We start from the raw sequence: 15,486 nt of genomic DNA, 5'->3' as shown, positions 1-15,486 counted from the left end.
AATGTACATTTTTTTAAAAGACAGCCTCTGAAGTTTAGGATTTGGAATTATTTAATCTGTTTCTGATTAGTCATTTGAGTTAAAACCAAATCTCAGTCAACTGCAGGAGAGGATTTTTCTTTCACTGTAAGAGAGGGCTTCAGTTACTTTACAGAAATGTATCTGCCTATATAACAGATCTATTGAAAGCCACTGTACATGAGGAAAGTTAGACAGAAGTGCAAATCAGTCTATAAATACACTACCACACTTCTCTGGTTCATCAATATTTATCTTCCAAGGGAAGAGGGAAAAAGCTGTTTGTGCTCTCTTTTGTTACTCTAACTCTGAAAATCCCTAAATACAGTTTTGTCTCATTTCTCTTTCTCTCATTTGGTGTATCCATCATGGTACTGCTAAAACAGTCAGTTCCTGCTTCTCTGATTATGTCTTCTCCTCCTCACCTTCCATATGCTTTTTGTCTTTCCGTATTACTTTTCATCTTTTTGTCCTCCCTGTCAAGGTTTTCTAAAATTGTAAATGTAAATACACATTCTGATAATATTCCATAGCATGAAGGACTAACTTTTTGAGGAGAAAAAAGATATGATTAAGATTCTGACATTAATCCTATGTTCAAGAGCACTGTAATCATAATAATGTCACTTGGTTGCTCAGATCATAGCTTTGTGACCTTCTATTAATTCCCTGCACAGAGCACAAATGATTAAAAGTGAGTACAATATTTTTGAAGTACTGAAGACTTTCCATTACTAGCAGAATAGAAATGCATGTAGTTTGTAAGACGATGACCATTTCCGTTCATGCTTATACATTGCACAGAGTATTCCCAAGATTTTTCTAAATGCCATTCCATCTCCAGCTGTGAGTTCTATTTCTGCTGGACATATGACCCCAAAATATTAGCACAAACATGAAATTACTGTCTGGCTCATTGGTCTCCACAGGACTACAGTCCTGGACTTTCTCTGCTCATTACAGATTGATGTACTGAGAAGACTGAAGATGTCATTAGTTTCTTGGTGTTAGTAATATCAATCACAGTTTCAAGGAAGACACGTTCAAGTTAAAACTTTTCAGTTCACCTTTAAACCAGCATACATATTTTACAAATCTTAGCGGACTGGAAGACAAAAAGAAGGAAGAAGTGATAAAAGCATCAACAACCTCTAAAATTAACAGCAAAGTAATAATAAAAAATACAATGTGCCTTTACCAGGGGATTAAAAGGGTAAATACATCCCTGAAAAGTTTTTTAAAAGGATTTTTTTTGGAACCTAGTGCTCAGCTTTACTTTATGAACTGAGAGCTTCCTACTGTGCTTGTAGGAGTAAATCATGGTAGGCAGGAAGTTCTAACATGCTACAATTCGTTAAAGTAATATCAACAACAGTAAAATAAGGTGGCAATGTGGGCTCCTCAGCATGCATTCATGAAAAATGGTTCATGTTAAAATGGAAAACACGGAGATTATTTTTCAGTGACAAAAGAAAATCAATATTTAAAATCAATGCCAGTCATGGGGAACAGTGAGAATAAGTAACAAAAGACCACAAGGCACCTTTGGGAATACATTCAAGAAAAATGTAATAAATATACAGCCATTATACTGAAATAAAAGCCTCTTTACTCCACACTAGGATAGATTTACAAGTCAAAATCAAAAATCATAGTTACTAACTTTTTATGTTGCCACTTCCAGCCAGTTCTAAAGAGCTAGAGAAAACAGAGTAGGTAAATGTCTGAGTTAAAAGTTCTAAAACAACTGTTAATGCCCACCTTTCCAGTCTATCTCTCATAGTTTAGTCTTATTCTTTTTTCATTTAACCATTACACTACTGGTACAGGAGCCCTTTGCAGATCCCAAATCTATATGCACATGCTGGTTGTTCCATGCCTGCATGTCAGACTCCCACTGGGAAGGAACACGGGCTCTCAGGCAAGACAAGACAGGATGCTCTGGGAAACACCAAGCCACTGCCAAGCAGTTTAGACATACCTAAGCATGCAACTCACTGACCAGGAGCTCTCTGAAAAATCTCTGTACTCTCCATCTGCAGATCCACAGAAGTGTAAAGATGTGGTTGCCAGCTTATTCGTTTTACTTAATTGCACAGTTTGGTGCAAAAGTGCCATATTTGTATGAGACAAAGTGAGTTACAAAGGCTCTGCACAGAGTCTATGAGGTATCTCTGTACTATGCCTCTATTATTAGAAGTTGAAGAATAGCATCAGACCCAAGTAACGCTGTGTGTCACTGCAATGGTATACCTAGATTATTAAGACCTGTCAGGCAGAAACACCTGAACCAGTCTGTGGGAGTAAGCATGAATTGTACAAACCCTGACAAATCCAGCTAGTCCATGTGAAGTGTTTTGTAGTATCTATATTAAAGAAATTTTTACGTTACATGCAGCACACAAATTGCTTTATTCTTGCCCTCAACACTCCCAACATTAGAGAACTGGATGTATCTATTTGCCTATTTCTATACAACATGCCCATTTTACTGGCCCATCTTCTACAGTAAGTTTAAACTCCATAGTTGTTATAACTGGTAGGGAGACATGCCATCATCTTACAGAATGTGAACTAAAGCTAAGATACCTGTTAAGTAGTTCACTCAAAGCTTACAGGAAATTTGTGCTTGGCCAATAAATCAAACCCAAACCTCCAGAGTTCCTTTCCAGTTCCTTAGCTGCTAGGTCATTTCCTCTCCCAATACACCATATAGTTGTTTGAGGAAGTAAATTATAAATACTTGAATCCACTCAATAAGCAGAGTTTCATCAAAGCACAAATCCATGATACTGTTGAAAGAGAACTTTTAATGAGTGTTCTCTTTTTTATTTGCAGTAGTAATACTTAAAAGAGCCAAGAGAGGAATTAGTAAAACCAAATTTACTATAAAATTTAATTAAAATGACACAGGGCAATAGGGTCTTCACTACCTTTTTCTGAGAACTCCATTCTTCACAGGATATTGAATGACAGTACACTTACCTAATAAAGGTCAGAAGAATTCTTATTAATTGAACATATCTTAAAGGTAGAATGTATATTTTTCAATCTGATTAACTATTTTCTAGGTTCAGATCTACATACCTTTTAAGGAAATCCCCCCAAACTCTAAAAAATAACAACAAAATCCTTCAGTATGGAATTCATGCATAAAAAAATGCTTTCAATATACTGCAAAGGTTTTAAAAATATGAACTTTTTTGGAAATCTATTGTCTTTACTTAGAGATTGATCAAAATGAATCTATAATGCACAGTGAGATGAATAAAGGTGCACGCATGTATGAGACTTAGAGATTCTGTTTTCTTTAGGTTGTATGTTAGGTAATACTTCATAAGCGCATAGTATATTTCAGGCACTACTCTACTAAAAGACATTGTTTTCCTTTGGCTGTCACTGACCTCCAGCAAGGCCATAGATTAATGGAGGCTCTGCAGATGTTCCATAGAAGGATGGATGAGAAGAAAACTGCCAGTTGAGTTGCAAGAATAAAAAGTTACAGCACCCAATGATGCATGAGGTTTATGTTCCCTGGAACACAATTTACCGTGTGTTCTCATGATTCCTGAAATGGGAGAAAATGCAATACTACAGAAAAAGGCAAAACAGGTTAAGTCAGATGTTATCTTAACTTTCATCTGGAGGAGCCTTCACTGTGAATTCAGCTATAGTCTATCCACATGTCAGAGACTGTTACCTGAGATTATCATAAATGATATTCCAGTTGCTCTCAAAATTAATAACTTAGTTTGGGAAGAGAAGTTATCTATTAAAGCATATGCTATAATTAAATAAATGCCAATAGTTTGACAAAGCAGAGAGACCTGAGAATGAACAGTTTGTTCAAGAGGGGTTGAAAGGTGCTTGCCAGCTTAGCGTTCAGCTAAGCTCATGCTGCCAACATGTTTGTATATTTTAGCTTATATATTAAACCGACATTACCAAAATGGCTAGCAAATATCATGCTATCAGATTGCTATAATAGCTTTCTTTTGCTGTTCTGAAGCAAGGCTGTTTCACTCAGAAGTATTCTTTAATATACAAATAAAAATTTGAGCTGCTATACAAAGTGCTGTAATAAAAAGGGATTTCTAAAAGCATTACCTATCTTAGTCCGGGTTTATTTAAACAAGGAGGTAGAGCTGATATCAAATCCCACTGATATTAAAATGAGAATACTAAGTCTGGAAGTTTCAAACACTGTATAGCTTAGTAGCTACATGTGTATTCTCTATTTCTCAGTGACTCCATTTTCAATATAGGAATGAGGTACTTACGTGTTTATTATGTCTAGTCATGCTTCTTGGTGTGTATTATTGTATTTTGCAGTTAATTAACAAGCCTGTTGGTTGTGAATAACTTAGGAGTGAAGCTGCTTTGTACATAAAGTCTGGTAGATAAAGCAAGATCATTTATGTTATTTTATACAATAAAAATATTCTAAAATCTTTATCTTATGAGCACATATGACATAGCTTTTGTAACAAATTATATATTCATTTTATATTTTTCTAACCTTCTGATTTTAGGTGTAGTACATCTTTATTGATTTGTGTTTTCTAAGAACCAGCCTACACTGAAGAAAGCAATGGATTTAAGGCAATTTATGACTAAAACTACTGCGGGTGCTATTTCTCACCACAGTCTCCTTATGCCAACATTTCAGTGGCGCTGGTTACACAGTCTGATTTAGTAAGAAGTGATGCTGTACCTGTAGACATGCAGGAGCTCTGCCCTGGGGTTTATTCACATCAACAGCCACAAGCTGCCAGCCTCCAGCTGCGTCTTCATGAAACATCTTTAAAGAGAAAATAGTTGCCAGAAATGTTTTACATCTCAGTAAATACAAGTGAAGTCCTTAATATTCCCCTTAAGGACCTGTCTACATTTTGACGATTGTTAGTATAAGATCAGAGGGGAATGTTTCTTATTGCTACAGAAAAAAGCATCATGCTCCTATTCCAATATTAATAGTTTCTGAATTTTACTCAGAGAACAGAAAATGTAATGTGAATCTATTAGTCCTTACATACAAACCAGTTCAATTAATCTCTGATCAGTATCATTATATGAAGTACTCTTTCAGAATGAATTTCTTACTTAATAAGCTTATCCTGAAGAAACACAAATACTTTGTGACAAAAAAATAAATTTCATGGTGTATTTGCAAACAATTACAACAGATAATCCTCATATTTTTTACTGGAAAAGTTATTTTACTTCCAAGGATCAGATATTTCTTGTGTTGCACAGATGTAAATCAAGATTAAATCTGCAGCCATTTTGCACTGTTACCAAAACCTTATAACTGTTGTAAATAAGTGAATGAAAACCGGTCTCTAGTCATGTCAATGAAAACTGCTCTCTTGACTATAGTGACACTCACATTTTACCCACAACCTCTCGAACTGTAAGTATTATATTTTTTTCAGAAATCAGGACATAAAAAGACACAGACTGCTGTGCTTAAGGACAATCAGAGACTGTGTCTGGAAGTGATTAACACTGTCCTGTAAAGTGTCCTTGAAAGAACATGAACTGCTCTAGCATTTTTAATCATCACCTGAGAGTCTGCATATACCATATATTAAAGTGTGGTGAAGTTCCCACCTCTCTCCTACCTTTTTCTTGACACTTGGCATCAAGGAAGTCACCTCTGAACATAACTATTTCAGCAAGGTTGAAACTTAAAGGCCTTCCTGAGAAAAGTGCTCACTAGACTGGGGACAAGGCCACGCCAATGTGGTTTTAACGGTGCTGGGCTCTTAAGTAATATTTCTCCACTAGGAAGAGCTGACAACTCAGATCAGCACGAAGTTACTCATCCTTATGTTTTAATGGGCAATGTTAAAGTGCCTTACAAGAATCTACTTTCATTCTTCTGCACAGACCCCTCTTTAGCTTCAACCCTCCCCAATTTTTTTTTCTTTTCTATAGGTCTAAGTTTCTGGAGTAGTTAGAGATTTATGAAGCGGGCAAATGAAGCAAGATAGTGCTGCTTTTTGGCAAGGTTATTTCATGCACAAAACATGTGCATGAACTTCTATTTAGAGCTTTGAACAAGAAAAGCTGCTAGAATTTTTCTGCCCATCTTAGTAGAGAAAAATGTATGTTTTGCATTCTGTTAAACCAAACTTCCTTTATGGTCATTATGTCAGTGACTCAGGGAACAAAGTAACCATTTACTTGTCTACAGCCTACATACCATTTTTATTCTGCATGGTGCTATTTATATTCAAAATGTTCATATTCTTTGACATGATAACATTATTTTTTGAGTTTCTATTATCCTTGGCATTCCTTAATCTTGGCTGCTTCTTGAGTTTCCTTACATTGACCTCTCTGTTCCAGACCCTAGCTCAGAGTGTGCAGATTAAGCCTATATAGCACAGAGATTTATCACATCAGGGATGATACAAACATTACGGTCCCTAGGCTAAGTATGTGTCATGTAGAAAAGACCCTTTCTGGTAGAGAACAGCTTTTAATTTGAAATTATATCACCAACTCTGCTTTGACAAAGCCACACATAGAGTGGAAATTATTGCCAAAACACTGTGTTAGGCCAAAAAATGTAGCAGCAGGCAGAAAAGGACTGGATTTACATGTGGATTACAAGAATATCCAAAGATACACCAGAAAATTTTTAATAAATAATTTTGAAGACACTTAAATCCTTTGGCTTAAGAAAGTAAATAATCTTTAGCTATGGAAGTTAGTAAAATTTTTCCCCATAGGCAAGACTTCTCGTATCTGTCTTCCTAAGGGCTTTTTGTAGGCAGTTGGTACTGGTCCCTCTCACAGATGGAAAGTATACCAGCACAGGAAAAGCCTAGCCGTTTACACATTTAGGAGATCTAATATATTTGTTACAATAATGAGGGGGCAGTTTAAATCTCAACCAATTAGCCATTGTTTTTCACACTGAGTCTTTTCTACCCCAAACCCAAACCAGTGCCCTTTCTAACATAGTTTCTTCCTAGCCATTATCTCAAATCCAGGGTCTCATTTTCTGTGGCTACCTCATAGATCTCTCATTGCCTGAGCACTTCATTCCTCCCTGATCTCAGTATTCCCTTTTCAATTCCAGGATCACCTTCCACATACACTTCAGCTACCCACTGACCTGTATTCTTCCACTTACAGCCTGCAATTTCAGCTCTTCTGCCTTAGCACAGAAAGTGATATTCAACTGCAACTATAATTCCAAACCCATCGAATGACACAAGAAAAGGAATTATGGAAAGAGAAGGGAAGGGAAGGGAGAAAAGGGAAGGGAACCATAACATACTCAACCATCTAGAGAACCATATTACAGTCTCTTCTACTATTCTTTTTTAAGAAAGCCTATTGGACAATGCACTCTAGAATTTACTTTAATATGACAATACACATAACAACCTTAAAATACATGGGGTAATACGCAGTCAAACAAAACAGAACCTACTGAGATGAAACAAGAATTAAATGGGATTTATGTCTTTTTATTCATTCAAAAACTACAAACAATTAAGTTCCCAGAGGATCTCAGTATTTGGGTGCTTTAATATGAATATTCACCTGGGTGGTGGCAGTTGAAGTAGTACTGCTCCTGGATCCCCACATCTGCTGGAACTGCACTCTAATTTCTGCAAATGTTTCAATGATGACTGCAATGAAAACATTCTGTAAAAAAAAAAAAAACATGAAAAAATGGATGACACAAAGCTCAGCAAGTACAAATGAAATTCATTCTAATATGATCTACATTTCAGACAGGTTTGAAAGAATAAATTACTCAATACCTTAACAAGCCAGGCCAGAAAGAAAATTAAGGTGATGAAATAGAAATATGAACGCCATCGGGGAAAACTGTCAATTGCTCGATACATAAGGAACACCCAGCCTTCTTGAGAAGCAGCTTCATAAACAGTAAATATGCTTGTACCTGTTAAAGGAAAAATTAAAATATTTGGCATTAAGCCTCCTCAAATTTTTTCAAGATCAGCAAACAGTCATCTTTTATCTATTTTATTTTTCTTTTCTTTAGAGGTTATCAGATTTCCTCTCTTCAAACAGCAGCTTTTCAGGTGCACTTCCTTGTTTGTTCTTTTTGCAATTGAATCTGAATTGTTTTTACATTAGACTGGGCTCCATTCTCTCCCTGGATACATATGCATAATCCCTTAGATGGGTTCAGTGGGAAGTATGCAAATGTCTCCAAAGGCAGAATTTGTCCCATCGTGTGACTTCAGCAGCATCTGTGAGAAAAGACAGATTTAATTAAAACCATCAGGATCAACATTCAATAGGTGAAAGGAAACACTGTTAATATAAGCAAGGCTGAGTAAGCACTGAGAAGGTGCACAACACTAGCAAGCACAATTAAGTGTCTACAACAAGCAACTGAACAGTGTTGAAGTTCAGGTATCCATGGGGTACAGAATAACCTGTGTTAATGTAAGTGTATCGCCTTAAAAAATGTTAAAGCAATTCTGAGTTGAAGCTATCAAATCATTCTGGGAAGGGAGAAGAGCAGATGATATAGAAAAGCTATGAGGAGTTTACATGTGCAAAAGCCACCTTTGAATAAAAACTATTAAGGTATTGTTTATTAAAACAGTATTATTAAATACGGTTTATTAAAAGTTGAATTCATTCTAATGTCTGCAGGCAATTTTTGCAAACTGTCCCTTGTGTCTTTCACCTGAAAACCAAATACTGAAATTTGGAAAGACTCTTCAAGCTTATTCTCATCTGCAGCATACTGGCAGTCTTTCTGATACCACTTCTGTGGAAAAGGGATTTAATGGATGAGAATGCAAGAGGAAGGCCATTTTAAAGCTAGGTAGTAACATCCACATTGTGAACGAGATCCTAGATAAGGTCTCCTAGCAATTATTAAGCTAGGAGAAACAGTGGATGGAGGAGGAGAGGGACTTAAAGGCAATTCTGCACCTCCCATGTCCTCAATTGGTACTGGGGCTAATGAAACATTACTAGGAATGTACAGCTAAGAGAGGTGAGAGAACGTATAATGTACTTCTTCAGGAACCAATAGCCAGCAATAGGTTGTTCTAGACAACTGACGCATAATACGCTCCAATCAGCTCCTCTTTCCTCCTTATTTCTGCAATAAAGGGTAAAAGTAGCTAGGAGTCATATGTACTTCTTGTTTGGAAGTAAGTTCTCAGACTGTTACAGTTGTAAGTTTTCTGCAGCTACTCTGCAAAGTCCAGGGCAGACTTGAGAGCAGCTTTAAGCAGCACAGTGATGCACATTTCTCAGTTCTATTGCTAGCTCTAATTCAGCTGTTAGCCTACCTCAAAAAAGGAAAATATGGGCTACAGTTTTCTGCAGAGAACACTAAAATGCTTGAGACTGCCCATGTCTCAACTCACGGAAACAATATAAAGAGGAGCTTAGGTTCTCCACTCAGAGGGAGCCCTAGTGCTCAAGCTGAAATGGCCATTTAGTACAAGCACAGGTGCTCAAAATGAGAACGGTGAATCTTATCTTCAACAGGCTCAACCTTGCTCTTAGCTGACAGTACTGACACAGTGATGTATGAGAGGAACACAAAACAGCTGTGGAGAAGGGGAGGAGGCTTGAAGGAGCAGGAATAAACCTGCTGTCCTATATGTCACTGTTCTGGAGGCAGAGCTCAGATAACAACAGACTCCAAACCACTACTTTGAGCCCTTTATTCTATAGACGTGGATGCTCGATTCACAAAAATAAAGTATCTACTGTTTATTTTTTATGTTTTGGGGAGATCTGAATTTGTTTATAGCTAATAACATGATCCCCATTTAAGCTGACAGAGATTTTTACAAAAGGACTAAATATAACCACTTGAGATTTTGTTTGCATCCCAATCTGTTGTTAGCCATAAAAGAGAAAAAAAGGTATGTCTCAAATTCTCAAATACAGACAATAAAAAAAAGAAATGCCACATATTCCTTGCTTTTTCCCTACTTTCACCATGTAGAAAGGAACAAACTAACAAGCTTATTATAAAGAGTACATAGGATAAAAAATAGGAAAATTTAAATATATAAATTAAAAAGTAGTGAATTTTACTGTTTTTGTCTTCAGTAATAACAGTCTGGTAGGGAAAAGAACACTTGATGGGAATAAATTTTCTTATCAATTAATTTTTCCCTCTGTGAAGTCAGTAAATAATGAGCGTTGTTCTAGTGAGAATAGAGGTACTTATAAACCTGCAGTGATTGAGAAAGGCTTACTCTTGCTAATACCCTCCAAACTGAGTGTCTCCAAGGATCAATGTTAAACTTGCCAAAACGTGAGCCACATTCTCATGTGAATTACAATCAAAAAGAGTTTGGTCTTCTGTCTTTCTAAATATAAAAAAATATAAAAATAAGACGGTTTCAACAATTATTTTATGTAATTAATTTCCTTCCTCTGTCTAGGAAATAATAAATAAAAGATAAGCAAATAAATAATGTGCCTAGTGTTAAAAGAGGATCACAGCTGAACCAAATGGATTGGACTAAATACCTGACTTGCATCCAAGCAGACCTTGCCAATGGATGTCTGACCATACAGCACACTTTCTTCCTGTGTAAGGAAAGATAGGGAAAAATGGAAACATCTAACTTCTCTTCTATGAGAGCTCTTTGTTGAATAATGCATGGGAGAACTCTAGGACAGACTAGTACAGAAAAGAGAATGTTGCATACCTCCACAAGTTGAAAAAAACAACTAAATCAAAGCAAAAATAATTCTAGACTGCTTAAAAGGAAAAGTCTAAGTAATGTATTAATCAACTTGAAGGAAAACAATCAGAAATTGAAATTTCTAATTCTCAATTACCTTTATTAGCACAATTAGAGACAACATAGCAATGATCCTCTAACTATATTTGATATATTATGTGAGCAGGCATATCTACCCTTTCTTTCCTTGCCAGTTAGACCAAATTTCTTTCACCCAAGCCTCTCATACACGATCAGTTCCACCAGTCTACAGGGTCCCACCATACTCATGTTAAGTATCAGTCACAATCTCTTTTATCTATTCTTATTTCCTGATTAGACTTCCCCTCACCTTCCTATTTTCTTCCCTTTCCACTTCCCCTTCTCCTTTCTCTTTACTTGCCCTTCCCCTCTCCTCTCCTTTCCCTCCTCTTTTAAATTCTATCCTCTCCCCCTCCCATCACACCATTTACTCTTACTCTTTATCACACACACTTCCATTACTGTTACAAATATTAGCCCTCAACATTTAAGCCAGGTTAATTCCTTCTCTTCTGCACTGCCTGGGAAACAGCATGGTAGCACAGTGGAGGAGAAAGGAAGAATAAAGGGGATGAGAAAACAGAAACAGAGCAGGTCAAAGCATTTTTAAGTTGAATAAAATGTCATCCAAATAGATATCTTCCAAAGCCGCAATGCTCTTCAGAGGCGTATCTGATTCTATATAGAATCTTTAAAAATAGGAAGCTCTTTCAGGAATAAGAGATTTTGATCTCATTTGATATGGTAATGGCATGGCATGGAACCATAAAAGTCTCAGTCTCTGTCTAATTTGAAGAGTTCTGAGATAAAATCTGCTTCAAATTCAGGTACACAAGTACACATGGGATATGAACTGCAGCTCCCCACAGAATAACCCAGGTCTGCAATCTAATGTCCTATACTGAAACAACCAGATCTTGATTCAAGAGTGGACTTTTTAGCACTATCCTATTTATGCACATCTTAAATGTTTTGATTTTACTCCAAGAAAGAAGGAATTTAAACTGTGAAAATTAAACCGTGAAATTTCACAAATTGCTGTGAAATTGTGGAATTGTCCTACAATCACCTTTTAACTCTGCTACTTCACTACCGCTTCCTTTCATGAAAAATTGTGGATAAAAGAAATGGAGAGAGTTTGAGAAGCACTGCCATTAGCAAAACATAAAAAGCTGCTAAAAATATAACTATTTGTTTCTATTCACAGAGAAAACAGTGGTTCTAATCAGAAACTCCTGAGAGTCCAGGATTTTCCAGAAAATCATACCAGGCTGTGAAGAGTTCTGTGCTGTTATTCTCCCTCTAAATTTCCAGCACCAACACACTGCTGCCTGCTAACACAAGTAGGATGAACTAGGAGGTGTTTTTGCTTTAGAGAGCCCCTTCCACAGATAAATCTTCATTGATAAGAGGAGGCAGTGACGAACGGAATATTTTCTGTATTCACTGACCAGTTTGATCTGTACGTGTTGAAGGGCTAATAATATCATGCTGGGTAGGCAAAAATGTTAATCCTTCCTATTAATTCCTCCAGTTAACAAATTCCTTCCTATTTACTGCTTATGACTCTCAGGACCAATGGATAGAATTAAAAAAAGGGAAAGAAAAAGCACTGAAGCAGATAGCAAAACCCTTTCCATTTCTAAAAAAAAAAAAAAAAAAAAAAAAAAAAGCGATATCTTATCACTTTTGAAATATTCATCAGTGATTACTTCATGGGTATTTTGCATTTCAAAAATTCATAAACTGATGGTTCAATCATCTAATATTATACTGTTGCTGAACTGATTAAATTACTGAACAAAACAATATTGTTAAGGACAGGCCGAGATTAAGAAAAAAAAAGGGAATCTATTAAAAGTTGCTGGCAAGGAAACTGCAATTAGTCATTATCAATGGGGAAGTCACAGTGAAGATTAGTAAAGCAGAGGGGATGTCATGCAAAGTATTTATAAAACATACACTGGGCCATCTGCTGCAGTAAGGCAATACAGCGAGCAGATCAAAATGCACAAATAACCCAATTAAAATAATCTGTTCATCTATCATATCAATGTAAAAATATACCTTATGTATAATTGGTACAGGTGTTTTTAGGCCTATTTTAAGGCAATCACCACCAAGATTATACATTCCTCCTTAACATATGTGACTAGAAAGTAACATAGCATTCATTACTGATGCCAGCAACTACGCTGTTAACAATGTCTGTAAAAGCTGTTTCAACTGGATGCAGAATAAAGGGATGACAGTAAGGGATCCAAAGCCATGAAATATTTTGCTTTCAAAATGAAGAGCTATTCTTATTTAACATCTGCCTGTGTTTGCTTTTGCTCTTCTAAAAGTAACCTTTATTTAAAGACAATGAGCCACTGATTCTATTTGTTATGATTATTTAATATTTGACTATATCTTTCTTAGGTAAATGTATAAATTATTCAAAGGACTCTCCTTTCACAGCATCATGCCCCATTTTTGTCATCATGGTCAAAGCCTTGTGGAGGGAGAAGGAGTATCAGAATTTTAGGTGACGGTAGGGCACACCACAAAAATCTGGCAAGATGATGCTGCCATATACAGTATCTAACTTACGCCCCGCAGATCAAAAGGCAAAATCCTCTTCTTCCACAGGGGTCAGCATTCTGTCTGTCAGTGACCTGGCGCCTTTGCCGACTTGTTCAGAGGGTTTATACCCTAACCAGGCAGTGCTAAAAGTCCCCCGGTTAGGGAACGTGAGAGCATCAGACCTCCTGCAGTTTGTGCTAAGTCGCGCAGCGATAGAGGAGGGGGGAACCAGGCCCTGAAGAACCGCAGAGCCTGGTCATTCCAGCGTACAACGGGCCTCTTTACTGCTGGAATGAGATTACTCATCAGTCTGGGCATGCTGTCCAGGGTAAATTCGGGACTGGGATTTAAATTTCTGTACCTGGAATATTGTCAAATCTTAGGAAACAAAAAATAACAAGAAAAATATTTAGGGGAATTTTCCCATTGTGGGCTTTGGTAGATGGTTAAAGGTCTGTTTCAGGAAAGATTATAAAGTCCATTTGGAGGAACTTACTGATGATAAGAGAGGTAAAATAAAAGAATAGCACACAAAAGGACTATCGGGGGAAAACTGTAATGCCACTGAAAATGCTCATTGAGATATATGGACACTCATTACTGAAGTGTAAAGAGGGCATACACCTTTTGCAATTTATGTGCTTCTTTCAAATGTATCAAACGGGAGCACCAGACTCAAGGGGCATGGAAGTTTTCCTTTATCAGCTAAACTAATTTTAATAAAAACAAATTCCACTGATTTAAATGCATAACCAGGGAGCAAGGTCACCTTACTTTTGCCCACAATAAAGATTAATATAGCCGGGGGGCGCGGGGGGGCGGGAAACAGAGCACATCAGAAGTGATGATTTTCCATAGGAGAGTCAGGAAGTCCTACTGAAAAACTTGAGTACTACCTAATTTCCTTGAGTACTTTTAAGTACTCAAGGAATATAAAAGGTTATTAGTTAAAACAAGGAGTCCTAGCTGTCACAAGAAGACAGTAGTCTCATTACACAAGGAAGCTGTTTTGTGTTGTTATTTGTATTTTATAACAATACAAGATTTTCTGTTTGTTTCCGTGCCTCCGTGACACCACCACGCTTCGCGACACCAGAGCCGGCTAGCTGCGGCTTGCTCTATGAATGGGCATCATGAAAAAGGGAGCGTGCTAATGCTGCCATTTTATAACTGCACAATTAAAGGTGCGGAGCCAAAAGGTGCCACAGCAAATGTACCAAATCTGAAAACAGAACCCCCTCCTCCTAGCTTCATGTTCTAGCTGCAAGATTCACAACCCCATATTTGTATGGGTACAGAATTCACAGTGCAGAGAGAGGTGTTGTCTTTCACTAATATCCTTCATTATGTTATATGATTCATGGCCACTACCAGAAAAAGTGAGGAACAAAATCCCAAGAACTAAGGGAAAATTTTGTTTGTAGCTAATTTATTTGAGCAGGAATGCTGTTAACTCCAGGATTTTATGTACATTTATTCTATCTACATTTACTACCTTGGTTTACCACACCAGGGTTTTGTTGGATATCTTGTGGCTGCTGTGAAGCCACTGAGAAAGAAAATTCACAGGTGGCCCAGAACCCACGATAGCTATGCAAAATTCCATAAGACCACTCATAGTGGTATGTGTAGTCTCTAGAGGAGTGAGTTCCTCAATAAACTTCCTTGCCTTTGCATTCTTCTTCAAAAGTGACAAGCCCAAATTTCTTGGGTATATTCATGCTTGAAATGATGCAGTTGGCTCGTTAGGACCATGTTCTGACATCACGTCTCCTTACTTGTCCCTTCCAGGACTGTGACTCTGACAACACATTCACTGAGCTACTGGAGTATTCTATTATGTTGTACGGTAAGGAAAAACAAAATAAACAAAATAAACCCTCAAAACTAGACTTCAGGCCAGTTCAGTTTTGGAAAATTAAGATAAAAGCTTGAATTTGTCATTTCTTTTCTTTTTAATCAAGAATTAATCAGACAAATAAAAGTGCACAAGTTGTTAATAAAAGTTTAAAATATTACATACCATCTCCCATAAAATACCTAGTTAGTAAACGCTTAGCTTCTTAACAGTAGCCACTAGATGGCGATCATGTACCTTGAGCACATCTGGAACATCAGGCAGCCTATAAGCTACCAGCAAAGACAGTGCAGGTTGAGA

At 36.9% G+C, this 15,486-nt stretch overlaps 1 protein-coding gene across 1 annotated transcript in view; it reads right to left on the bottom strand.

Annotated features, from left to right (window-relative positions):
* Positions 1 to 15,486, bottom strand: part of NALCN (sodium leak channel, non-selective) — a 243,686-nt gene that overhangs the window by 146,694 nt on the left and 81,506 nt on the right. The window contains exons 8-10 of the mRNA XM_062566808.1: positions 7,806 to 7,948; positions 7,582 to 7,686; positions 4,733 to 4,819 (exon numbers count right to left, since the gene is read on the bottom strand). Coding sequence (XP_062422792.1) covers positions 4,733 to 4,819; positions 7,582 to 7,686; positions 7,806 to 7,948 — 335 coding nt within the window. The remainder of the gene's footprint in view (positions 1 to 4,732; positions 4,820 to 7,581; positions 7,687 to 7,805; positions 7,949 to 15,486) is intronic.

This window comes from Rhea pennata, chromosome 1 (assembly GCF_028389875.1).
Source record: "Rhea pennata isolate bPtePen1 chromosome 1, bPtePen1.pri, whole genome shotgun sequence".
NCBI lineage: Eukaryota > Metazoa > Chordata > Aves > Rheiformes > Rheidae > Rhea > Rhea pennata.
This window is presented reverse-complemented; position numbering and strand designations above follow the sequence as displayed.